Source organism: Balaenoptera musculus, chromosome 18 (genome assembly GCF_009873245.2).
Source record: "Balaenoptera musculus isolate JJ_BM4_2016_0621 chromosome 18, mBalMus1.pri.v3, whole genome shotgun sequence".
Taxonomy (NCBI): domain Eukaryota; kingdom Metazoa; phylum Chordata; class Mammalia; order Artiodactyla; family Balaenopteridae; genus Balaenoptera; species Balaenoptera musculus.
In genome coordinates, this window is record NC_045802.1 from 77,006,169 (window position 1) to 77,032,249 (window position 26,081).

General features: G+C 40.8%; 1 protein-coding gene across 1 annotated transcript in view; it reads right to left on the reverse strand.

Moving 5' to 3' along the window:
- The window catches only part of COL4A1 (collagen type IV alpha 1 chain), a 147,828-nt gene that overhangs the window by 45,572 nt on the left and 76,175 nt on the right, over window positions 1–26,081 (reverse strand). The window contains 16 exon segments of the mRNA XM_036831174.1: window positions 1,591–1,644; window positions 1,728–1,772; window positions 2,887–2,937; window positions 3,079–3,105; window positions 3,619–3,705; window positions 4,931–4,972; window positions 5,505–5,540; window positions 7,007–7,069; window positions 7,156–7,239; window positions 8,567–8,593; window positions 8,749–8,763; window positions 8,765–8,803; window positions 9,283–9,345; window positions 9,453–9,497; window positions 10,544–10,588; window positions 10,693–10,782. Coding sequence (XP_036687069.1) covers window positions 1,591–1,644; window positions 1,728–1,772; window positions 2,887–2,937; window positions 3,079–3,105; window positions 3,619–3,705; window positions 4,931–4,972; window positions 5,505–5,540; window positions 7,007–7,069; window positions 7,156–7,239; window positions 8,567–8,593; window positions 8,749–8,763; window positions 8,765–8,803; window positions 9,283–9,345; window positions 9,453–9,497; window positions 10,544–10,588; window positions 10,693–10,782 — 813 coding nt within the window.

Genomic DNA, 26,081 nt, shown 5'->3' on the forward strand with positions numbered 1-26,081 from the left:
CTTCTTTTTTTTTTTTGGCCATACCTTGCGGCATACAGGGTCTTAGTTCCCCAACCAGGGATCAAAGCCATGCCCCCTGCAGTGGAAGCAAGGAGTCTTAACCACTGGACTGCCCGGGAAATCCCGTACAGTGGTTTTTCAATACAATAAAAAAATAAATGAAATAAAATGATATGAAAGCTTAGTGTGGCTAAAAGTATTTTCTTAAGGAAATCATTTTATTTGAGGATTTTGGTGTAAGACTGTCTAACTCTGCATTGGAAGTCATAATAAAAGGATACTTATGGTTTTTTCTTTCCCCTTAAAATCCAGCATGACTTGAAAACATTGGATGGATAAATTCTCATCACTTTGAGGCTTAATTTAACCCATATTAGATGAAAAACTCAAAGAAATCAATCCTTTTATATCTAATGTTCTTATATAAGTATCATAACCACACTTTTAAATGTCCTGATACATGCACATTATTTCACAAATGCACATTTTTCCCCTTTTTTTTCTTTTTTTTTTTTCCTTTTAAGCTAAGGATTTAAACTCAGGTGTTAAACCAGAATTAGATGTTTTGATTTTTCTAATTTGAATAAAAGAAGAGATTTTAGAAATATCTATGGGAGCTTAAAAAAATCTTAGCTAATATATTCTAAACATATTTACCTTTTACAATCTACAAGAATTGACTTTCTCATAAAGTTACAGTGTTAGAAAAGGATTTCTCCCTTTGTCACTGGCTTCGATAAACCAACCTTGAGGTCCTCTCCCTACTGTTAAAGATGAATGTTTCAAATCCATTTCTCATTTTAGTAGAGATTTACATTACCTAGTCTCATGATTAAAAGAGAAAAATAAACCAACAATGAGTTTTCTCTGAGTATTTGATTGGCAAATATTTTTTAAAGTTTCATAACAAACAGTTGTCAAATGAAAGGGTCCCAGGGTGATGGAAGTGCTATTCTGGGGGCAATTTTATTGAGTATGGCCAAAGCTTCCCCAAAAAAGGGTCAAACATTAACCCCAAAATTATACTTTTTAGGAATTTATGATGGGAGATGATCAGACAAGTGGATAAAGATACTTATAATGAGAAAAATGTGTTAACGATCTACATACCATGCAGTAAAAGGTATGGATATCATAAGCGTTGATGTATAACCACATTTATGGATGTTGAAATATATCCTCATTATGTCATTAAGGGAAAAAGCAAGATATATCATGCAATACCATTTTTGAAAAATCTCATGTATGTGTGTGTACATGGGACAATTATTAACTCTGACCATTTCTGAGTGGGTAATAGAAAAATTACACAGGCTTTCTTTTCTCCTCTATATGTTTCTGCATTTTCTCTGCTTCATAATCAGGGAAAATTAATCTACTACAAAAAACACATAAAAACTTAAATGAGTGGAACATTTTATATTTTTTTCTTTAAAAATTTATGCACACAAACAGAACCACTAGGTTGTGTTTTTCCTCACATGGAGCATAAATAATTTTTATTCTTTGAGTGCATGGTCCTTTATTCTAGAAAAAACTTCTAGGTTGAACAAAATGAAGGCAAAAATTCAAAGTAGGGTCACCATTTACCTTTAAACCCTCTCGGCCTGGGAGTCCTGGGTACCCCGAATCCCCCGGAAACCCCTAAAATGGAACAGAAAGCAACAGCAATCGTCAGCAAGTGAGGGCAACAACTTGCTTTTACAAAATCACAGAGAAATACTTACTAGACTCCCTTTTTCTCCTTTTTCACCGTCTTTTCCTGGTTTTCCCTGTACAATAAAGATTTAAATATTAGTAGTGCATAAATAATAATAGTAAACATGCTCCAACACCAAGGGTCTGAATCAAATACAAGTTACTATGTTGTATGAATCCTCTGGGTGAGTTGGCCATGCTACAGTAACAAATCATGGAAGATACATTAAATAACTATGAACTAAAAGAGTTACAACAATAGAAGAAGACTTTTCAATATTTAAAAAATTGGAGGTTGATTAGCTCCAAATCTTCTAAGACATCATTACATCTGGCAGCCGAGTCTACACCAGAGAAGTTTTCTTATCGGCAAGTGAGTATTTGGCAGACGGTACATCACTGATTCACTTAAACAGAAGTTTCCATGCATCGTTTCAGGGTAGAAACTGAGCCGCCTCAGCTGTTGGAGGTGGGTGGGTCTCCTGTCACTGCACTCAGGGCACGAGAAGCACCTGAGCATCTGGGCTCGGGACGGAGCTCCCAGCGGGCTTGGGAGGCGGCCGCGAAGGGTGCCCGGTGCTCTGAGCAGGCGGACAGGTGGCTTTCAGTGAGGGGCCGGCAGGGGGCACTGTCTGATCGGGGGCGGGGGAGGGGGGATCATCTGAATAACAAAGGGCCTCAGCCGTCCCGGGGGTCTTTCTAATGGTGACCACCTCCTTATTCCTGCTCCCAGGGCTTCAGAAAGGCTCTTCAGCAGAGAAAAGACCCCTACAATCTCTTTCAGTCTATGCTCCTATGAACCTGTGATTCTAGGAATGCAGGAGAAATGATTTCACATCAGGAATAAGAGGGCTTTTTTTTTTAAAACATCTCTACTGGAGTATAATTGCTTTACAATGGTGCGTTAGCTTCTGCTGTATAAAAAAGTGTATCAGCTATATGTATACATATATCCCCATAGCCCCTCCCTCTTGCGTCTCCCTCCCACCCTCCCTATCCCACCCCTCTAGGTGGTCACAAAGCACCGAGCTGATCTCCCTGTGCTATGCAGCTGCTTCCCACTAGCTATCTATCTTACCTTTGATAGTGTATATATGTCCAGGCCACTCTCTCACTTCGTCCCAGCTTACCCTTCCCCCTCCCCGTGTCCTCAAGTCCATTCTCTACAGGACTTTTGAAAGCACTTACTCGGGGTCCTGGTTTTCCGGGTTCACCTTTCTCTCCAACTCCTGGCATCCCCTAAAAGACAAAAAGAGAAAGAGTTAGAGTCATTCGTATATTCAAATAAACTATTAAATTAAGTAAGCATTCCATTGAAGGTGGAACACATTATGGTCTTTCCCACAAAATAATAATGATAAACAAGATTTCAGTCCTTACCTGAAATCCAGGTTCACCTTTTTGGCCCTAAAATAATTTTCAAAAGAGGGCAAGATTAGCACTATGTAGTGGCTATATCAGTTTTATATGCTACATGGAACAGGTAAAAGGGAAAAAACACCTTTTCCTGATACAGTAACCAAGAAATTCACGTTGGTCTGCAGCATCCACTTCCTGCCATCAACTGGATTATGGACGTAAGGAGGGCAGAGTTAATACGTCTGACCCACGGCAACTGCAGCCTCCTTCCACCCTCAGCCCTCTCCTTCCTGTGTCCCAGCCATCCTCTCCCCACCTTGGTGCATTTAAGAAACCCTCACACAAGAGGGTCAGCCTCAAACCAGTCTCGCTCCAACCCAGGTCCAGCTGCCTCTGCCCTCAAGAAGCTCACTTTTTATGGGATGGGTGGTCTATAAAAACCTGTTTTCAGGTCAGGGCGAATATAACCAGAGAAACTGAATTTTGACCCAGTCTCTCTTTATGCCTTGGAATCTGTCCACAGTTAGGAAGCCGGCGTTCACTGAACAAAGTCTGTCCCACCTTCTCTCCTTTTGCAGCATACTCTCCTTTCTCTCGAACTTGAGCTTGTCCTGGTACTCCTGGGGGCCCACTGACCCCTTGATCACCCTGTCGATGCAAACATTTGGGATTAATTAGGCATAAAGGTAATTATACAGGGAGAGAAATGCAGAGGAGGGAAAAGCCCAGAAGAGAACATCTGTTTTGAAAATGTGATTGCACTCTGTTCCAGCCTGTACTTGCCTCAGCAGAAAATTAAGTTTCAGAAGGAAGATGGCCCACTAAGGATATAAAGCCAGGAGGAGGCTTCCCCGCTCAGGGGTCACCCCATAACAATGGAACTTGAACATCTGTAGGACAGATGGATGTGTGCATATATGTACAGACCACACATGTAGACAGACAGCGCATGTATACACGCTGGGACACAGATGCTGGTCTGTCACATTTGATGGCACGGAGGAAAGGCACACCAGCCGCCTAGTAGAGCCTGGGAGGAAAGGAGGTCTCTTTACGTAAACCAAAAAGAAGCATCAGGGATCTCTTCCTCAGAATCCTAACTGCCGGGTACAACGGGAAATACAGGAACCCGAGCCATCACACGATGAAGGAGGTTCAAAAACTTCAACTGCATCAACTGCAGAATCACTTTACTGTGAGGTTTATGAAAAGACTGGGTGGAAATCTAGGGTGGGAAGAGGAGGCCAGGGCTCATCCACCTCTGCCCGGACCTCCACTACACTTGGCCGTCGTCTACACCGGCTTGAGCACCTGGGCCCTGGGCCAGGTGCAGCCGCAATTCCAAGAATGGCCACTTGGTGCCCGTTTCGTGGGTGGGGTCCAGGGAAAGTGGTGGAGAGAGATCCCCAGAGCATCAGGGACCCACTGCCGGCCTCTCATCCTTTCTCAGCAGGAGGAGGCTGCCTGTTCTGGCCTGTGCAGCCCTGCCTCCAAGGCTCTTTCCTCCCAACTCTGGTACGATGGCTTTCGTCTCTACAGGGTTTAATATAATGGTTATGCTACTAACAGCCAGGTCCTAAATTTGACCTTTTGATAATAAAGTCCAGGTCTGAGAACATTTTGATTGAATGTACGAACAGAGAAGTGGAATAAATGGCCTCACTGCATCTGCGTCTGTGGGTCAGATCCCACGTAGAGTAATCTCAGTGAATTCTAGCCGTGCCTTCAGGGAAAACACTAACAAACTCAAGAACATTCAGAGAAGGGTATCCATGGTTATGAGCATCCAAGAGGAGGTCCAGAGGCAGAAACCTGATCATGCTTAGAATTGGGATTTTAACCAAGAAAACTCCCCCAAGCAAAGAGCACTCACCTTGTCACCTTTTGGCCCTTGAAAACTCAAGCCCATTTGCCCCTGTCGATTAAAAAGTAGAATCCATTATTAGCATTGTTTACTTTGTTCAAAATCATCCAACAAACATGACGTGAAATGCAACAAGATGATACGTTTAAGGCAATAGCTTCTTCTCACAATGACATAATCCTTTCAAGAAAGTTGTGATCATGTTGTATTCAATGTCTATAAAAAGGTTTTTTTAAGTATTATTGAAAAAGAATCCTATAAAAACCTTTTTTAAAACGTTTAAGATTTTTAGACTCTGGCTTTAAAAAACTAAGGAAAAGATCAATGATTCCATAACTAATGGATGGATGGAAGGAAGGATCAATAGATCAATAGATTGACAGATCAATAGATCAGTAGATTAACTGATAGACAGGTTAGACAGATTGATGGATAGGTGAATAGACAGATGATAAATATATAGATAGATACAGAAATTATAATTTCCCAAAACTTTTTACAGAGATGTAAAAAATGAGTTACAGAAATTTCACGATAGTCTTATACTAATGTCAAAGAAAGACAAATGAAAAATAATCTTTACCTTTTCACCTGGAGGGCCAGGAGGGCCTGGGGGACCCTGTAGGACAGAGCATTTTAATTAAATATAGTTCACAACCCTGGTAAGTTTTAAATGCTTTTTTGTACTGACATTATCTTCAGATATCATGGTTAAGGTGATAATTTATTTGTTAAATATTTAAATATTTTTCCTGTGCTATAGAACTGGTAAACTTTGAAAGTAACCAGAAATTAGTTCAGGACAATTATTAACAGGGATGGAAACCCTTCAAAATCTTAGGGGTTGGCCTGTGGAATCCACTGATCTGAGCATCTGCTGGGCTATCAGACAGTGGATGAAACCAGCCAAACCCTCGACAAGCCTTAGCGTTTCTAGTGTGGAAACGTTTGCCCACTTTGAAAACTGCTGCTGATCTTTAAAAGTTAAATGAATTCTTTAAGCGGGTAGATGGTATGAAGTCCCCAAAATTCCTGTGTTTGCAACAAAATTTCAGAATGCTTTTTATAATCATTAAAAAGGAAAAACTAGTCATTCTTTCCTCATGAAAACGAGTCCGTTACAAGAATATAAAAGAGGTTACATCTGCAGGAATGGATAGAAGAATTGCTGGATTGAACCCTAAAAAAAAGAGTAAATTTAAAAAATAAGCCTGAAAATCTCTCAAGCACTCTCAGGCAGGCTAGAGTGAGGATGGCAGACCCAGGCACACCATTCATTCCTAGTAAATGCGGCGCTCGACAAATAAGTGCTGTTAATATTAAGTCTCTTGTGCCCCCAAAAATGTGTGAGTAGAAGGAACTGATGCCACCCTCGTGCTTCGGGTTATCAGCTGTGAGGGACGGCTGATGTCAGAGCAGAGCTTCCTGGGAGGTTCTCTCTGATGCTCACTTTCTAGTCTCTGTCCCAAAGGCACTGCAGCTTCTTCACAGCCTGGTCTGGGGCCACAGCCCCCAACAGAGCAGGCCCTCTGCTGTGACTGCACTGCCACAAGGGAAGGTCCAGGGCAGGGCCTGCCTTGTCCATCTCTGAATCCCCTCCTCACAGGATGTGCTCGCATCCACGCAGCCCCACGAAAAATCAATATGTTGTCCCTGTGGGATGTCTCGGCATGAGGTACTATTATCATCCTTTTCCCACAGCTCTGGGGATATGTGGACCATAAGTGCCAATCAAACACCCCTTCAGATAGAAGCTCAAATAGGTAACTAATAAGCACCTACTGTAGAGCACAGGGAACTCTATTCAATACTCTGTAATGGCCTATATGGGAAAAGAATCTAAAAAAAAGAGTGGATATACTTATATGTATAACTGATTCACTTTGCTATACACCTGAAACTAACACAACACTGTAAATCAACCATACTCCAATAAAAATTTTTTTAAAAAGATAGAAGCTCATTCTCGCATCCAAATTAAGAGAGATCGCCACTGTGTAAAGTTTTCTTTCCATTTTATGTATTTTCACGCCTCACCACAGTAGTTCTCTGAATGCCTCCGAGGGATATTCCCCCCAAACTTACTGGTGGTCCAGTGAATCCCGGGGGGCCAACAGGACCTTGCAGCCCTGGCAGTCCTGGCGAACCCTATAATTCATTGAGAAAGAAAAGAATTAAAATGCAAACCAGGAGGAGACTCAGCATGTGCTCATAATTATTTAGCAAATGCTTACAGGTGCTCCTGGGGGTCCAGGAAATCCTCTTTCACCTTTCAACAGGGTCCCTGGTATATGGCCAAGTATTTCACCTGGATCCCCCTAAGGGATGAAAAATAAGATAAAGTCACAAATACTGATATTTATGTAAAGAGAATGCAGCCCAAGTATGGGATTTAGCCTCTGTCTAAGCTTGGAATAAACAGACTGGCCGTCTCCTGGGTTCATTTCTCTTAATGACCAGCATTAGGGGGCTGCAACCAGGACAGAACGTGTAGACCACTGAACAGAAGGATGTGTGATGCGTCCACGTGACGGGGCCCCAGGCAGGAGGGAGTTCTAGACAGGGGCCCGGTCCTCTGGTCCAAAGGCTATGTGACCACAGGCTGTTTCTCACAACAGAAGGATTATCTTTCAAGAAAAGACCCAGCACGATCATGTTCGAAAAGCAGTGAGAATACGTTTTAGGTGTCAACGTGGCCAGGCCACAGTACCCAGACACTTGGTTACACACCAGTCTGAGGTTGACGTGAAGGTACTTTTAAATAAGATGGCATTTAAATCAGTAGCTTTGAAAGTAAAGCAGATGACCTTCACGGTGGGGGGCCCCCCCATGGGTTGAAGGCCTTAAGAGAAAAAAGACGGCCTCCCGTGAGGAAGGCGGACTCTGGCTATAGACAGCCCTTGAACTGGACCATCGCTCTTCCCTGGGTCTCCAGCCTGCATTCTTGCCCCACGGATTGTGGGGATCCAAACTTCCACAATCACGTAACTCCTTAAAATAAGTAATTTATTTTATCTCAATATATTTTAATTATATTATATATTGAAATATATAATTAAATGAGTATATAATATAACTAAATATTAAAATATATAATATTATGTATTATATATATTATATAATATAAATCAACATATAATATAATTGATATACAATAATATATAATATTATGTATTATATAATCTGTAAAATATATTATATATATTTTAATTATATCTCCCTCTCTCACTCACTCACTCTATCCTTATATGTGTATGTTGTATACATATGGCACACACATAATACACAAACGTCCCCACGCACGTCCTACTGGTTCTATTTCTCTGCAGAGTCCTGTTGGCAGCCCCATCCACGGTTCTGGACAAGGAGCATCAGGGGCTCACATCCCATCACTAATATTTCCCATCACACCATGCTTCCCATCACTGCTTATTTCCTATGCAGAAATTGTGCCTAGTGTTGAAACTTTAGATTCTAAAATTTAAGTCTGTGTATAGGACTTAAGTACTCTTTTAATGTAGCAGAGTTTAGACAAATAGGTTAATAGGCAATCAATCAACCAAAGTGATTTAAAGTAAAGTTATTTTTATGGCATCTGTTTTAAACAGAAGCCTGGAATGAATCCAGTAAAATAAAATAACGTACCTTCATTCCCGGTAACCCTGGTGGTCCCTAGAAAAGAAGAAGTTGGTATTAGTTTTGTTTTTCTCAAAACAACATTAGCATTATGATATGAGGGCAAAAAAAAAGGAAAAGAAAAGGCAATGGAATGAGAAGAGAGAAATTTAGCACCGAAGAACATTCTTACATAACAGCCCAATACTCACGGGATTTCCAGCGAAATCCAGGCAAACCCGGAGGCCCCCAGAGGCCCTCTCTCACCTGGGGGGACAGCAGACAGTCACTCTCAAGGGCCGTGCTCCCATCCGTACCCCATCCTACCCTTCAGGCATGCTTCATTATTGTGTGAAAATCATTTTCTAAAAATTGTTACAAGCTATATTGCTCAGTGCTGCTTCATGATAGAAGAAATATAATATTTGAGAATTTAATTAATAGAGACAAGAATTAATAATAGCATTTTCTTATTTGCTTTAGTAATAGATTATAGGTGAGAAATTTAGTGGTTAAGGCAATTTTAGAATAAAAGTCTACTAAATAGAAAGGCACAATGATGTCTTTCCTGAACATTAAACGTGGGAAAACTGTGTTTCCTCACCAAATAAAGAAAGGTGTAAGACGAGGAACTTTCCAACTGTGGCAATTAAAACTGTGTTCACGGGACAACTCTGCCTGACTTCTCCAGGTGCAAAGTTAGATAAACGCGCGCCAAGCGGGGAGGCTCCCGGTTCTAAATTTACCTTCGTCCCGTTGCATCCTGGGATACCTGGGGGACCCGGAGGACCATCTTGGCCAGGAATGCCCTGCAAATAACAAGGTGAACAAGTAGCCAAATCAGAAAAATCACTTATGTTGCCATAACCCACATCAAACGTCTTATAAAGGAAGCAGGTGCCCTTTATATACATACAGGAAGTCCTGGGTTTCCAGGGTAACCAGATGCTCCTGGGGGTCCCTGTAAGGATGGAGATGAAAAAGTTTTCATTGAGTGTGGGAGAACATCATTTCCTTCCACTTGCATCCCCCTGGCTGAGGATGTCGGACCCTAATTATTGACATTTGGAACATCGACCCTAAGCAGAGAGGGAGGCATCTTAGGGCCTAGCCCAGGGAGCCAGACGGCCTGGCGTTTCAGTAGCAACTCTTCATCATCAAAAGCTGACAATTAAATACTTCTAAAATCAAGGCTGCACACCCACAAAATAACTCTGCCCTCATTTCATCCTTTGTAATTTCTAGGTGGTAGATAGATAGATAGATGGATAAATTTACATTAAAATCTCAAAGAATTGGGAAGTAGAGTGTATGGCATAAATCAGTTCATTGAGGGAAGAAAATCAAAGTTATTTCTGGCTGAAATCCAGATATTCTCCATCCCAGACAGTTACAATGTTATCCCCTATCTTCTGCCCTAAAGACCCAGGAAGGCAGGTTACCGGGCACACTTCCCTTTCCACTAAGTAACAATAACAGAATTAAAATGTTTACATTTTACAGTGTCTTCCTATTTTTCTACTTTCAAAGGTCTCCCTGCTTGCATGTCCCAGGAACGGGAGTAGCAAAGAAAGCAGACTCTGAAGAAGGAAGAGGAAGTGTAGCTCTGAACACGTTACCAATTTTCACATTAAATGAAGACATCTTTCTTCAAAGACCTGTAGGCGTGTCATCCCCCCTCCCCCAATTAAATACGCCTGCAGGAGTCCTTGAGGAAGGAGAGAGGAGAGAAAGCACGTGTACAAAGGACAAGAAGTGAGCAGCTCCAGGGACAGGGCTGCAGGTCGAGGACGCGGGTTCCACCCATCCGGGGCCCTCGTGCCCAGGACACGCGCTGTCTGAGCTCCGAGGACAGAGGCAGAGGGAGGGGGGCGCAGAGGAAGGAGGGGACAGGGTGCCCCTCGGGATTGTCTGGGGGTGGGGAGGGTGAAGAGCCCTCCCCCTGGAAGCACCGCTGTATCAGATCCCACCCACAGTCATTACCAACTTAATGACAACCGTACTCACTCTTGTCCCTTTAGTTCCCGGCAGTCCTGGTTCTCCGGTGTCACCCTGGAACAGACAGACATGCCACGATGACCACTCATCACAAAAGCAACACAGATCATCTTAAGTCCACTCCCACGACCCCCTGCACCCACGACAGCCAAGCTCACCTTCTGTCCTGGTGGTCCCTGCGGCCCCTCAGGTCCTTGCATTCCCGGGAACCCGATGACACCTTGTAACCCTGGGAGACCTCTTTCTCCCTGCAGAGGACGAAGGAGCAAGTCAGACCAAGGGCAGGTGGAAGGAGAAACCAGCCTCACTCAGCGTCATCCAGCAGCCAGCCTACCACGAGCATCTGAAAAAAGATGCTGCCACCTACGTCCCATCTCAGAGACTTTTCTCTGCTCTTTCTTTAGCTCTTTTGAGGGCAGGGATGTTCATATGTGATCCCTGGCCCAGTGCTTTCTATGTACTATATTCTAAAGGCTAAGTAATTTGTTGGGGAAATAAAATCACGGATAGCTGGGGATTTTTTTCACTGAATGGCTTACAACCTCATTTGATGAGTGGAATCTTCTTGTTGTCGGCAGACACAGCGCTGAGATTCTGTGAGCAGACATCAGTCAAGGCTCCCCTTTAGGAGGTGTGTAGGCAGAGCTCACGGTGGCAGTTTCAGCACAAGATGCTGAGACTTTTCTGTGCAATCAACAGTCTGACGATGGGTTTTCATAAGCATCTCTTAAAAAACTGGGTTTTTTTTTGCAAAGGTAGACTCGAGGTTTAATTACGGTCTCTGCCCTCGTGGAGCAAAAATAAATAAAATTTATTCTTAACATAATGAATATTATTTAGGGTCCACACACGTGGCTGCAATTCAGAAAGACTGTGATTCTGGCTTTGAGATGGCCCGTGAAGGAAGAAAGGAAAATGAACGTGTGAAGAGACAGGCAAAGACAATTCAGGCTGGATGTCAGAGAATGGAGATCTAGGCCATGTGAGCACAAGACACTAAGAAGAAGAAATAGTTTCCTCTGCAAGCATCCGTGACCCAGTGGCCTGATTAAGGATATTGAGGAAGATGGCCACACTTTTTGCCAGTACGAAACAGCCCCAAATCAGGACAGGAATTCAAGAAAACCTATTCTCTTCACAGTATGTGGACTTCGGTGCAACCTCACAATATAAATTGGGTAGATTAAGTACGCATCTTTAGCCAATTTTCAAAAACAGAAGGCATGTCGGAGATTACAGACAGGATTCCTTACTTTCCCTACAGTTATGTTAGTTCAAAGTAAAAAATAAACTGACAAGCTATACATTACATCACATAAACATTTACCACCCCAAATAGCACATTACCAAGAGTTACTTAAAGTTGTTCAACATTGCATAAATGAAAGGACACAGAACCCAAACTTCCAAAGTCATCCTTCTTTCCAAACCACTCAGCCAGTCCCAGAACTTGCTGGTGAATTGTGCGTCTGTTGCATTTTCTGAAATGCAGAAACTTGGTTCTGAACTTGGGTCTCGAACCACTGGGCCTCCACAGATCGTGGGAGTCACTGGAAGTGTAAAAGGCAGGAAGCCAGAAACAGTGTGTGAATAAATGGGAAAGAGATTATTTCAAACTCTAGAGGAGACCATCAGATACTAAATGGAGTAAAGAAAGTTAAGCCCTGCAGTTTGGCCCAGCCCTTTGGACCAGCTGCATCCAGGGATCAACCAGGAAGAACAGATGCTAATATTCCCCAGAGCCCAGCATAGGACTTGACACAGAACACTGGCTTGTACTCCCTGAGGCCCGGGAAAGAAAAACATTCTCAGACCAAGACTTGTTCAAATGTAAAGCTACTTAAATACATTCATTCTTAACCTAAAATAACAGCAGATACAAACGCACAAAATCCTGGCGCTGGAGACGGATTGTACGCTGACATCATATCAACCTCCTCCCTTGATTCAGATGTGGGAAAATTCTACCCAAAATAGAATTGAACTGCTGGCTAAAAAATGTGAACACTGAACTGAGTATCCTCAAATAACCTGGCATGAGATGGGAAGGAAATACGAAAGGCACATCAGCAGAAAAGCTTCCTAACTCATTTGGTGGCATATTTTTAGTACTTAGTTAATATTGGCAGTATCACTAGGAGACCCAGTGCAGATAAGATTTTATAATTCTCATTTTCATCGCGGACTGCATGGAGACCCAGAGCCAGATTAGCTGATTTCTACAAGTTTCTCATTGAGTCAGCACTAAAGCCACAAATAGAAATGAGGTCAACCTCTACCTCCGTCTGTGTTTCTTCTAGGTCACTAGAGCAAGCTGGTTCCCAGCAAATATTAAATAGTTCACCCACATCGAGTTAGCCCCTTTTATGTCCATTTCACAGATAGGGAAATTAGGATTCCGATGCTTCACTGATGCATCACATGTCACTGGGTGACCCCTGCGTGCTCCTGGGAACAGAATTCAGAAATCTGAATTCCCAGTCCTGGCTTTCACCACAGGGCCACATTCTTTCCCAAATGTCACCGGAACACTTAAGCAAGCTCCGTATCCCAAGAGTTTTGAAATTAAGTAGCTAAAGAGGAAGTGACTCCCCCGTGGACATGGCTCTTGCCATCTCGCACATATTTTTTTTTGTTTCCTAATCTTTTGTTCAGACAAAAGTGCACATGAATAATCTAATATCCCGTACCCCGTCCAAGGCTATTCTGGGCACCAGAGTAGAGCAAACAGACAGGATAAGCATTCAGTCAGCTATACAATTAGCTGGCAAACAGCACACGCTGCACGTGGGCCCAATTCTTCTTCCAAGTTTTCAGCAAATCTCCACGAGGGTTACAGGAAAAGCAAAGAGCTGGGCACATCATGCAAAGGCTTTTCATGCCGGTCCTTTCTAAGCCAGACTCCGCAGTTGTGACCACTCGTGCGCTGGGGTTCAAGGCTGAATGTACAGAGTTAAAATCACCGAGAAACAGGACCCCTTAGTCATCTCTTTCCCGTGATGTGCTGGAGGCAAGGTCCAAGACGACATGGCGGCCCAAGTGAGATCCACAACCACTGTTACCACAGCAGCAAGAACTTAAAGTGGAGGATGAGAAAGAGAAGCTTGTACAATACCACCCAAAATGTTCTGAGGCAACTGCATCTAATGGTTTTATTCATCAACACGTGAACGTCAGTGCAGTGTACTGTACTAATTTAAAAAAAAGTGTATATACCAACCGTGGAAGTGACTATCACTATATCCTCAAATTATGAAATTCAGAATTTGAGGAGAAAAAAACACAATGCTATAAAGACGAACGAATACAGCCATGGAGAATAATCTTGGCATCAGAATTAGCCATTCTAAATTAGGCATGAAATAGACTTTCATGCATGGAGCAACTTACAAATTTTGCATCATCTATTATCTAGAGAAGGGCATACCTTTTTTTAAAAAAAAATCCATAAAATGTGGGAATAAAAGAGTTTTTTTTTGTAATACCCAATTATTTCCCCTCCTCTTAAAATACCTGTAGAAACAAGTTCATGATGGAAATCCAATGCTAGAATATAGTCCCCTTCAAATCTTAGTCAAAAATCCAAATACCGATAAAGCCCGCAGGATGGTGAGGTCGAAATAGTGTGAAGGTTCTAAGGATAATATAGGATAACATCATTAACAACAACAAAAACTGAAATTAACACAAAATATATCTAGAGTAAGCAGTCTTCAAAAATCTTACTGTCACAGGCCTATTATGCTTGTTTCAATAGCCAACATGGGATCGCTATCTTTTAGTCAAATTTTGAATTATTTTTTCAAATAATTAAAAAATAATTATTTTATTATTATTAATAATTATTTTTAATATTATTTTAAAATAATATGATCGAGATAGCCTCATCCACCAGAGGGCAGACAGAAGAAGCTAGAAGAACTACAATCCTGCAGCCTGTGGAACAAAAACCACATTCACAGAAAGATAGACAAGATGAAAAGGCAGAGGGCTATGTACCAGATAAAGGAACAAGATAAAACCCCAGAAAAACAACTAAATGAAGTGGAGATAGGAACCCTTCCAGAAAAATAATTCAGAATAATGATAGTGAAGATGATCCAGGACCTCGGAAAAAGAATGGAGGCAAAGATCGAGAAGATGCAAGAAATGTTTAACAAAGACCTAGAAGAATTAAAGAACAAACACCTAGAATAATTAAAGAACAAAAAAACAGAGATGAATAATACAATAACTGAAATGAAAAATACACTAGAAGGAATCAATAACAGAATAACTGAGGCAGAAGAACGGATAAGTGACCTGGAAGACAGAATGGTGGAATTCACTGCCACAGAACAGAATAAAAAAAAAGAATGAAAAGAAATGAAGACAGCCTAAGAGACCTCTGGGACAACATTAAACACAACAACATTTGCATTATAAGGGTCCCAGAAGGAGAAGAGACAGAGAAAGGACCCGAGAAAATATTTGAAGAGATTATAGTTGAAAACTTCCCTAACATGGGAAAGGAAATAGCCACCCAAGTCCAGGAAGCGCAGAGAGTCCCAGGAGATAAACTCAAGGAGAAACACGCCAAGACACATAGTAACCAAACTGACAAAAGTTAAAGACAAAGAAAAATTATTGAAAGCAGCAAGGGAAAAAAGGCAAATAACATACAAGGGAACTCCCATAAGGTTAACAGCTCATTTCTCAGCAGAAACTCTACAAGCCAGAAGGGAGTGGCATGATATATTTAAAGTGATGAAAGGGAAGAACCTACAACCAAGATTACTCTACCCGGCAAGGATCTCATTCAGATTCAATGGAGAAATCAAAAGCTTTACAGAAAAGCAAAATGTAAGAGAATTCTTAAAAGCACCACCAAACCAGCTCTACAACAAATGCTAAAGGAACTTCTCTAAGTCGGAAACACGAGAAAAAAAGGACATACAAAAACAAACCCATAACAATTAAGAAAATGGTAATAGGAACATACATATCGATAATTACCTTAAACATGAATGGATTAAATGCTCCAACCAAAAGATGCAGGCTCGCTGCATGGATACAAAAACAAGACCCATATATATGCTGTCTACAAGACACCCACTTCAGACCCAGGGACACATACAGACTGAAAGTGAGGGGATGGAAAAAGATATTCCATGCAAATGGAAATCAAAAGGAAGCTGGAGTAGCAATACTCATATCAGATAAAATAGACTTTAAAATAAAGAATGTTACAAGAGACAAGGAAGGACACTACATAATGATCAAGGGATCAATCCAAGAAGAAGATATAACAATTATAAATATATATGCACCCAACATAGGAGCATCTCAATACATAAGGCAAATGCTAACAGCTATAAAAGAGGAAATCGACAGTAAACAGTAATGTGGAGACTTTAATACCTCACTTACACCAATGGACAGATCATCCAAACAGAAAATTAATAAGGAAACACAAGCTTTAAATGACAAAATAGACCAGATAGATTTAATTGATATTTATAGAACATTCCATCCAAAAATAGCAGATTACACTTTCTTCTCAAGTGCACACGGAACATTCTCCAGGATAGATCAATCTTAGGTCACAAATCAAGGTTCAGTAAATTTAAGAAAATTGAAATCATGTCAAGCATCTTTTCTGACCACAACACTTTGAGATTATAAATCAATCACAGGGAACAAAAAGTAAAAAACACAAACACATGGAGGCTAAACAATACGTTACTAAATAACCAAGAGATCACTGAAGAAATCAAAGAGGAAATCAAAAAATACCTAGAGACAAATTACAACAAAAACACGATGATCCAAAACCTATGGGATGCAGCAAAAGCAGTTCTAAGAGGGAAGTTTATACCAATATAAGCCTACCTCAAGAAACAAGAAAAATCTCAAATAAACAATCTAACCTTACACCTAAAGGAACTAGAGAAAGAAGAACAAACAAAGCCCAAAGTTAGTAGAAGGAAAGAAATCATAAACGTCAGAGCAGAAATATATGAAATAGAAACAAAGAAAACAATAGCAAAGATCAATAAAACTAAAAGCTGGTTCTTTGAGAAGATAAACAAAACTGATAAACCATTTGCCAGACTCATCAGGAAAAAAGGGAGAGGACTCAAATCAATAAAATTAGAAATGAAAAAGGAGAAGTTACAACAGACACCACAGAAATGCAAAGCATCCTAAGAGACTACTACAGGCAACCCTATGCCAATAAAATGGACAACCTGGAAGAAATGGACAAATTCTTAGAAAGGTATAACCTTCCAAGACTGAACCAGGAAGAAATAGAAAATATGAACAGACCAATCACAAGTAATGAAATTGAAACTGTGATTAAAAATCTTCCAACAAACAAAAGTCCAGGACCACAAGGCTTCACAAGTGAATTCTAGCAAACATTTAGAGAAGAGCTAACACTCATCCTTCTCAAACTCTTCCAAAAAATTGCAGAGGAAGGAACACTCCTAACCTCATTCTGTGAGGCCCCCATCACCCTGATACCAAAACCAGACAAAGATACTACCAAAAAAGAAAATTACAGACCAATATCACTAATGAATACAGATGCAAAAATACTCAACAAAATACCAGCAAACAGAATCCAACAACACATTAAAAGGATCATACACCATGATCAAGTGGGATTTATCCCAGGAATGCAAGGATTCTTCAATATATGCAAATCAATCAATGTGATACACCATATTAACAAATTGAAGAATAAAAACCATATGATCATCTCAGTAGAAGCAGAAAAAGCTTTTGAAAAAATTCAACACTCATTTATGATAAAAACTCTCCAGAAAGTGGGCATAGAAGGAACCTACCTCAACATAATAAAGGCCATATACGACAAACCCACAGCAAACATCATTCTCAATGGCGAAAAACTGAAAGCATTTCCTCTAAGATTAGGAACAACACAAAGATGTCCACTCTCACCACTGTTATTCAACATAGTTTTGGAAGTCCTAGCCACGGCAATCAGAGAAGAAAAAGAAATAAAAGGAATACAAATTGGAAAAGAAGAAGTAAAACTGCCACTGTTTGCAGATGACATGATACTATAAACAGAGAATCCTAAAGATGCCACCAGAAAACTACTAGAGCTAATCAATGAATTTGGTAAAGTTGCAGGATACAAAATTAATGCACAGAAATCTCTTGCATTGCTATACACTAACGACGAAAGATCAGAAGGAGAAATTAAGGAAACAATCCCATTCACCATTGCAACAAAAAGAATAAAATACCTAGGAATAAACCTACCTAAGGAGGTAAAAGACCTGTACTCAGAAAACTATAAGACACTGATGAAAGAAATCAAAGATGACACAAACAGATGGAGAGATATACCGTGTTCCTGGATTGGAAGAATCAATATTGTGAAGATGACTATACTACCCAAGGCAATCTATAGATTCAATGCAATCCCTATCAAATTACCAGTGGCATTTTTTACAGAACTAGAACAAAAAAGTCTTAAAATTTGTATGGAGAAACAAAAGACCCCGAATAGCCAAAGCAGTCTTGAGGGAAAAAAACAGAGCTGGAGGAATCAGACTCCCTGACTTCAGACTACACTACAAAGCTACAGTAATCAAGACAATATGGTACTGGCACAAAACAGAAATATAGATCAATGGAACAGGAAAGAAAGCCCAGAGATACACCGACACACCTATGGTCAACTAATCTATGACAAAGGAGGCAAGGATATACAATGGAGAAAACACAGTCTCTTCAATAAGTGGTGCTGGGAAAACTGGACAGCTACATGTAAAAGAATGAAATTAGGACACTCCCTAACACCATACACAAAAATAAACTCAAAATGGATTAGAGACCCAAATGTAAGACCGGACACTATAAAACTCTTAGAGGAAAACATAGGAAGAACATTCTTTGACATAAATCACAGCAAGATCTTTTTTGATCCACCTCCTAGAGTAATGGAAATAAAAACAAAAATAAACAAATGGGACCTAATGAAACTTAAAAGCTTTTGCAAAGCAAAGGAGACTACAAACAAGACAAAAAGACAACCCTCAGAATGGGAGAAAATATTTGCAAACGAAATCAACAGACAAAGGATTAATCTCCAAAATATATAAACAGCTCATGCAGCTCAATATTAAAAAAACAAACAACCCAATCCAAAAATGGGCAGAAGACCTAAACAGACATTTCTCCAAAGAAGACATACCGATGGCCAAGAAGCACATGAAGAGCTGCTCAACATCACTAATTATTAGAGAAATGCAAATCAAAACTACAATGAGGTATCACCTCACACCAGTTAGAATGGGCATCATCAGAAAATCTACAAACAACAAATGCTGGAGAGGGTGTGGAGAAAAGGGAACCGTCTTGCACTGCTGGTGGGAATGTAAATTGATACAGCCACTGTGGAGAACAGTATGGCGGTTCCTTAAAAAACTAAAAATAGAATTACCATATGACCCAGCAATCCCACTACTGGGCATATACCCAGAGAAAACCATAATTCAAAAAGACACATGCACCCCAATGTTCATTGCAGCACTATTTACAACAGCCAGGTCATGGAAGCAACCTAAATGCCCATCGACAGACGAATGGATAAAGAAGATGTGGTACATATATACAATGGAATATTACTCAGCCATAAAAAGGAACGAAATTGGGTCATTTGTAGAGACATGGATGGATCTAGAGACTGTCATACAGTGTGAAGTAAGTCAGAAAGAGAAGAACAAATATCATATATTAACGCATGTATGTGGAAGCTAGAAAAATGGTACAGATGAACCGGTTTTCAGGGCAGAAATAGAGACACAGATGTAGAGAACAAACATATGGACACCTAGGGGGGAAAGTGTTGGGGGGCGGGTAGTGCTGGATGAATTGGGAGATTGGGATTGACATGTATACACTAATATGTATAAAATAGATGAGTAATAAGAACTTGCTGTATAAAAAATAAATAAAATTCTAAAATTCAAAAAATAATAATAATAATATGATCATCGGGACTTCCCTGGTGGTCCAGTGGTAAAGAATCCGCCTTCCAATGAAGGGGACGTGGGTTCGATCCCTGGTCGGGGAACTAAGATCCCACATGCCGCGGGGCAACTAAGCCCGCGTGCCACAACTACAGAGCCCACGCACCCTGGAGCCTGCACGCCACAGCTACATAGAACCCCGCGCGCCACAACTAGAGAGAAGCCCGTGCACTGCAACGAAGATCCCGTGTGCCGCTAAGACCCGAACGGCCAAAAAAAATAAAAATAAAAGATAAAAATAAAATAATATCATCATGGATCTTCACAGTGTGCTGATGCCCAAGGAAAGATGCTGCCCGAGACCTGAGCCCCCTCTCGACGGGGGACCAACTTGTTGGGCAGAGCCATCTACATGTGCTTGTTCATCCATCAGAAAGCTGAACGCACCCAACAAGGGATGTTGATTGCAGAGATTCTGCAGTTGGGTGTCCGTCTCTTGGAAGTAAGTACTTAAAGGCAGGGATATTTTTATTCATTCGGCGTTTGGCACGAACTTTGGACTCAATTAAAGTTGGTAACTGGATGATGAAATACCCAGTAGCATCACATGGACTTAGGGTGAGGTAGGATTCTATCTACGTAGCCTAAAAGCTTTAAAACGGAGTAAAATATGGTTGCTGGGCAGGAGGGGATCCCAGGCCTCCCTTTCCCAATCCAAAGCCCTGTGGGCACCACGGAGACTGGCTAACATACCACCACTGGCCAAAGAAGCCACAGGGAGAGACAGTGTGGGCAGGACATGATACTGAATCAGCTCTCCCCTTCCGTCATCTGGTGCCTTGAGATTTCCATTTCCAAGCAAAACTGCAAATAATTGATGGAACGAAAGTATTCACATTTGGAGCCAGAGCTCACCAAGCATTCAGTGATGGGGAAACTATTTCAGATGACGGGTCACAGTCAATGGGTGACTTCAGGACTGAGCCAAAAATTCCACAAGTCCAATTCCTTGAGCCCAGCAACAATCAGACATCTGCAGGCCCATTTCCTGAATACCAATACTGCTGGGAAAGTGGTGGGAAGACTCCGATTAGTGTCACAGGGTCATGGAAAAGCTCTGGGATGAGTCCCCATTGGGCTTCATCCACACCATGCAGCTTGACATTATGGCAGAAATATTGCCACCCGTGCAGAGGAGAGGAGAGGGGGAGGAAATACACAACCAGAACCCTGAAAAGGCCTGGTTTTCCTAAGAAGAAGATGCGAACACTGACTCTCCTCTGCCCCACGAGACATATACCTGGAACGTTAAAAGAACGTATGTGTCAACTGAAAGTAGACTACATTTGGGGGAGGAATGGAGGGGGAGTCTGGGGTTAGTTGATGCAAACTATTCTATATAGAATGGATGAACAACAAGGTCCTACTGTAGAGCACAGGGAACTATATTCAATATCCTATGATAAAGTGTAATGGAAAAAAATATGTATATGTATAACTGAGTCACTTTGCTGTACAGCAGAAATGAACACAACATTGTAAATCAACTGTATTTCAATAAAAAGAAAATAAAAAAATAAAGTAGACTACATTTGGGGGAAGGATGGAGTGGGAGCTTGGGATTAGCTGATGCAAACTATTCTATATAGAATGGATAAACAACAAGGTCCTACTATAGAGCACAGGGAACTATATTCAATATCCTGAGATAAACCATAATGGAAAAGAATATAAAAAAGAGTGTATATATATATATATATATATATGGATAACTGAATCACTTTGCTGTACACTTGAAAGTAACACAACACTGTAAATCAACTATACTTCAGTAAAAAAATTAACTACATTTCTTTAAACATAATACTGAAGACTGTTTCACATAATCGCTCTATCATTACTACTGTTTCATGCATTTAACATTTCAATATTAAACTACGAAAGAGTAAACTAATCATGCACCCAAAGCATGGTTTTATGTTTTTTATCTCCTTCCCCAAAGTCTCATTTTCTCTCTCAAGATTTGGTGATATTTCACTTGATATGGTCAATATGAGGAATCTTTACATAGTGGTCTCCATTGGAAATGTGGGTATATGCCAAGAGCTTTAGCAATTACATGTGAGGGTGGGGAGAGATGGGCAATTAAGAGGTTTTTTCCTAGAAATGAGGTCATTCCCCATCTTTACACATTCAAAGAATGAGAAAAATCAGAAAAGCAGAAAAGTGTTAAAAAGGAAAAAAAGGCTCCTTAATCCCTGACCTTCGTGTACTGTAAGATCCAGTCTCTTCTCTAGGAGCCTCCTGGACCCGCTCTGCCTAAACCACGGAGTTGGTTTGGGCAAGCAGACCCTACGTAGCCTCTCAACACTCCCCCCTTTGACCATCACCAGGCTTGTAGGGACTTGCTCCCAAGACTTCTGAAGCTGCAGATAATCAGGTTTGTATGAAAAATGGGGCAGACACAGTGCCGAGGTTTGGGAAAGGGAGCTTGCTGGATGGACAGGAAGTAAAATGGGAAAGCCTTTCTCTCTCTGCCCACATCTGGACTGCAGCTTTTACACTGGACTTTCCGCCTCAGGCTTCTCGAGCAGAAAAATCCCAGCCCCTGTGGATAAGTCCATCTAATGGACAAGGTCCACCAATGCCCGGCTGATGGGTCACCAGCTTCACGCTGCCCACTGATACAGCACTTAATGCAGAAGCCTCTCCAAGAGGCCATGTTCCAGGGTAGATTTCCGTTGGATAAATCCTGATATGGAAACATTATTTGAGCCCACGAGGAACTCTGGCACAATTCTAAGAATTTCAACATTGCCATGAAGGTTGGTTTTTAGAGCTAAGCTCAAATCATACGTAATATAAAACTAGCAGGGTGCCAGTTACGGAGGAGATACACAATAGATATTTCTGACTAGTCAACATTTGCAAGAAATGAAACTGTGGATACTTTCCGATCTACAAAAATCCACTTTGCACATCACCTGGGGAGAAAAAAAATGAATTATAAAGAGTTTTTCACAAAACGCTTTCTAAAGAACCATTCTTCAACCCAAGAAGAACTTGAAGGAGCCCTAAGTGCATTCTTACTACCAACAATTTAAAACTCATCCCTGAAAGCCAGCTAAAAGCAAACAAACTGTCCAGCTTCACTGATCCAGTAAAAAACTTACTAAAACGACAGGCACACTTGAGTGCTGACAAATTGTTGGTGGCAAAAAAAACCTTAAAATTTTCCAAAGATTCTAAGGACTTATAAATAAATTCCAGACCTTTCTCCTTCATTAGAGCCAAGAATCACTTATGGAGGACACACTTTAAAGCTGTAAGCAGTGGCAAATGTTTTCTTCAATCATTTGTCTCTTAGGCTCTTTCTGAAAAATCAGTCTAAAATGCTTTCGTTGTCTTATTCCAAAGCAGTAATCTGTTTAAAATATTTCAAGTATAAATATTTAAAGTTATTCCCCTGAAGTAGTCAGCTTCCCAAATTAGCAAGAAGCAAAATATTTTGATAATGTTTTTCCAAAGTCTGGTGGGTGTATTGAGTCCAATTTTGTGTATACATTTCCTGATATAGTTAATCTTTAATCGATAGCTTTGTTCCACTTCCCCATCAGACAGTAACAAGGGGAGCTTGTTCTCTGGAAAACAGGTGTGTTTCTGGGCCTCATGCTCTATTAATACATTCAAATCTCAATGTGAAGGTTCAAATGTCCTGATGGGTTTTCCTGGGGACCCCTGTCCAATAACCCTCCCCCGACATCCGTTATCCTCTGGGCTTCAGCCTAGGTCTTGGCTCCCAACCACCCTCCCGGGCCCAAACAGTGCCTCAAACCTGTGGACATCAGTTACCCAACCCACTTCCAGATGGTCGCTGCCCCCTGAAATATCTGTACCCACACACCACCCCCATGGTCCCCTAGTACCCCAGAACATCCATGGAATCTCAGCTAAACATCCCTTCCTTGGAGAAGGACTCCTAAACACAAAGTGATTCAAAGAGAACTTTTACACCTAATTGATCCCATTAAATTAAGAGGCAATAAAGGAGGCATGAGCTTTTGAAATGGCCGTGTCCGGAAAGCCCCCAAGGGCTCTGATTTTCCCACCACTAGAGGGCGCAATGGGACCACGCTTTTTTTTTTTACCCCCCCAAATCAAAATTCCCCCAGGGGACCTTGAAAGCATTCAGCCTTTTTTCTTAAATATTCATTATCTTAATATATTAATATTAAATATTCAGGGCCATTGAAGATATTAGTGCAGGCATAGCTAAGAGAAATCAGTTTTTTAAGGCTTACAACACAGAACTCTAAGGGAAAGACTTTTAATGGGAATTAAAAATGTAATTTAAATTAAATATAAAACTAGTAACCTGAGCGCTGAGGCTATTAAGTGACAGGTAAATGCTGTGACCCTAAAAATAATGTGAATTGTGGATGCTTTTCAGATTGCTTTTTTCACCCATTTTTTAAACTTAGAGTATTTGAATTGAATCTAACAATAATACAGGGGAAAAAGTAAATTCAGTTTTCTAAATGACTGGAAATAGTAAATGTTGAAAAAATTAAATCCTATAAAACATGCATAAAACAGGTACAAATATGGTAGTAGGAAGGTCTCTAAAAAACAATTTCTAGGGCTTCCCTGGTGGCGCAGTGGTTGAGAATCTGCCTGCTAATGCAGGGGACACGGGTTCGAACCCTGGTCTGGGAGGATCCCACATGCCGCGGGGCAACTGGGCCCGTGAGCCACAATTACTGAGCCTGCGTGTCTGGAGCCCCTGCTCCGCAACAAGAGAGGCCGCGATAGTGGGAGGCCCGCGCACCGCGATGAAGAGTGGCCCCCGCTTGCTGCAACTAGAGAAAGCCCTCGCACAGAGGCGAAGGCCCAGCACAGCCAAGGATAGATAGATAAAGAAAGAAAGAGAGAGAGAGAGAGAGAGAGAGAGAGAGAGAAAGAAAGAAAGAAAGAAAGAAAGAAAGAAAGAGAAGGAAATAACAACTACCTACGATCCCCAGCACATAACTATCATTTAAAAAAAAAAAATTTCTAAATATCCAACTGCCACTAAAATTTATATGAAGGATCTTCTTTGGTCCTTCTACTACAAGTTTATAGGAAACATATACTTAAGGTAATTTAATCCATTCTCCTGATTTTTGCCATTTACGAAGGAAAAAAGTCCATCCAAATTTTAACAGCTTCCCCGAAAGATGATAATAATGTTTTGACATGGGGCGCTCTTGAAAATCAAAATCATGAATGTTTTTGCCTAAACCTATTACCTTACATAGTACAGTATAGACTTGAAAATTGTCTTTCAAAGCAGAAAAGCAGTACAGACATAAAAGGGGCCTGACTGCAGCTTGGAACCTCACTTGTGGTGGCCCTGGAAGGTTGTGTATGTTGCACACTGCAGGAAGGAGGCTGGGCGCTGGCCCAGCAGGGGGGGCTTATCTAAAGTGCCCAGAGCAGAGCGGCACAAAACCATTCAGAGGCCTAGGAGCTGCTGAGAACCTGCCTGCAAAATTGCACCTTTACTCACCAGCACAAGTGCCTTTTCTGTGTTTTAAAGTTCCATGAGATTTATCAAAAACCTACCTCCTAACTTAAAGATTGTGGGGAAGGAGTGAGATTGCAGGAACATAAATAATTGAAAATGAAATAGCAACAGGAGGTTAGCTGCTTTTTGAGTTTAGACAAGAAAAAATACATTTTTCTCAAAAAGACACTTTGCTTTATGTTCACTACCTTCAAACCAATGACCCTGAGGTTTAAAGAGACATACTCTATGTTATCAGCAAATTTTAGAAATACCTGTTAGTGCACAATGCCTAAATAGTCCTCGGAGGGTTTTCTTGTTACCACAGCTAAGGATGTTATTAACTTGAACTTGAAAATGAACGTGGGTGTGTGACAGGGTCCTGGAAGTGCGTGCATCCTGAACAAAATTAGGGCACATAAAAGTCAGGAAATGCCACAATCTAGGTCATGGCTTTTTTTTTTTAAGTCTGTGCTAACAGTAAATATGAAAAATGCAGAAGAACTATCCTGACAATAATGATTATAATTACTAATACAAAAAGCATGCAAGATATTCTTCAGGTTTAACCTTGAGAGAAACTGCCAATTAGCAATTAAGAAAAAAAATGTTTTCTTAAAAAATGTGTTAAATGCAAGTATCTATTGAAATTGGGTTTTACGGGTACCCCCCTGCCAGGGTGCATTCCCTGGGCCCTCACACCTAGCACAAGCAGTACACAGTAGGTGCTCACTAAATGCTTTCATGAGGAATAAGGAAACACAAAATGTTAACGATTCCAAAGAAATAATATAAAATAATTTATATTTTATATTATTATATTATATTTTATATTATATTTTATATTATATATAGGAAATAATATAAACCTACCAAGAGAGTGCAGGTTTAGGAATTCCATTTTCAAACCTGACTCCAAAAATAGGCACCTCTGCTCTGCTCTGCGACCAGAGCTTTTGGGAATCCTACTTTCTATGTTCTCACTGTAGACTGACAATGCCATGTGATGGGG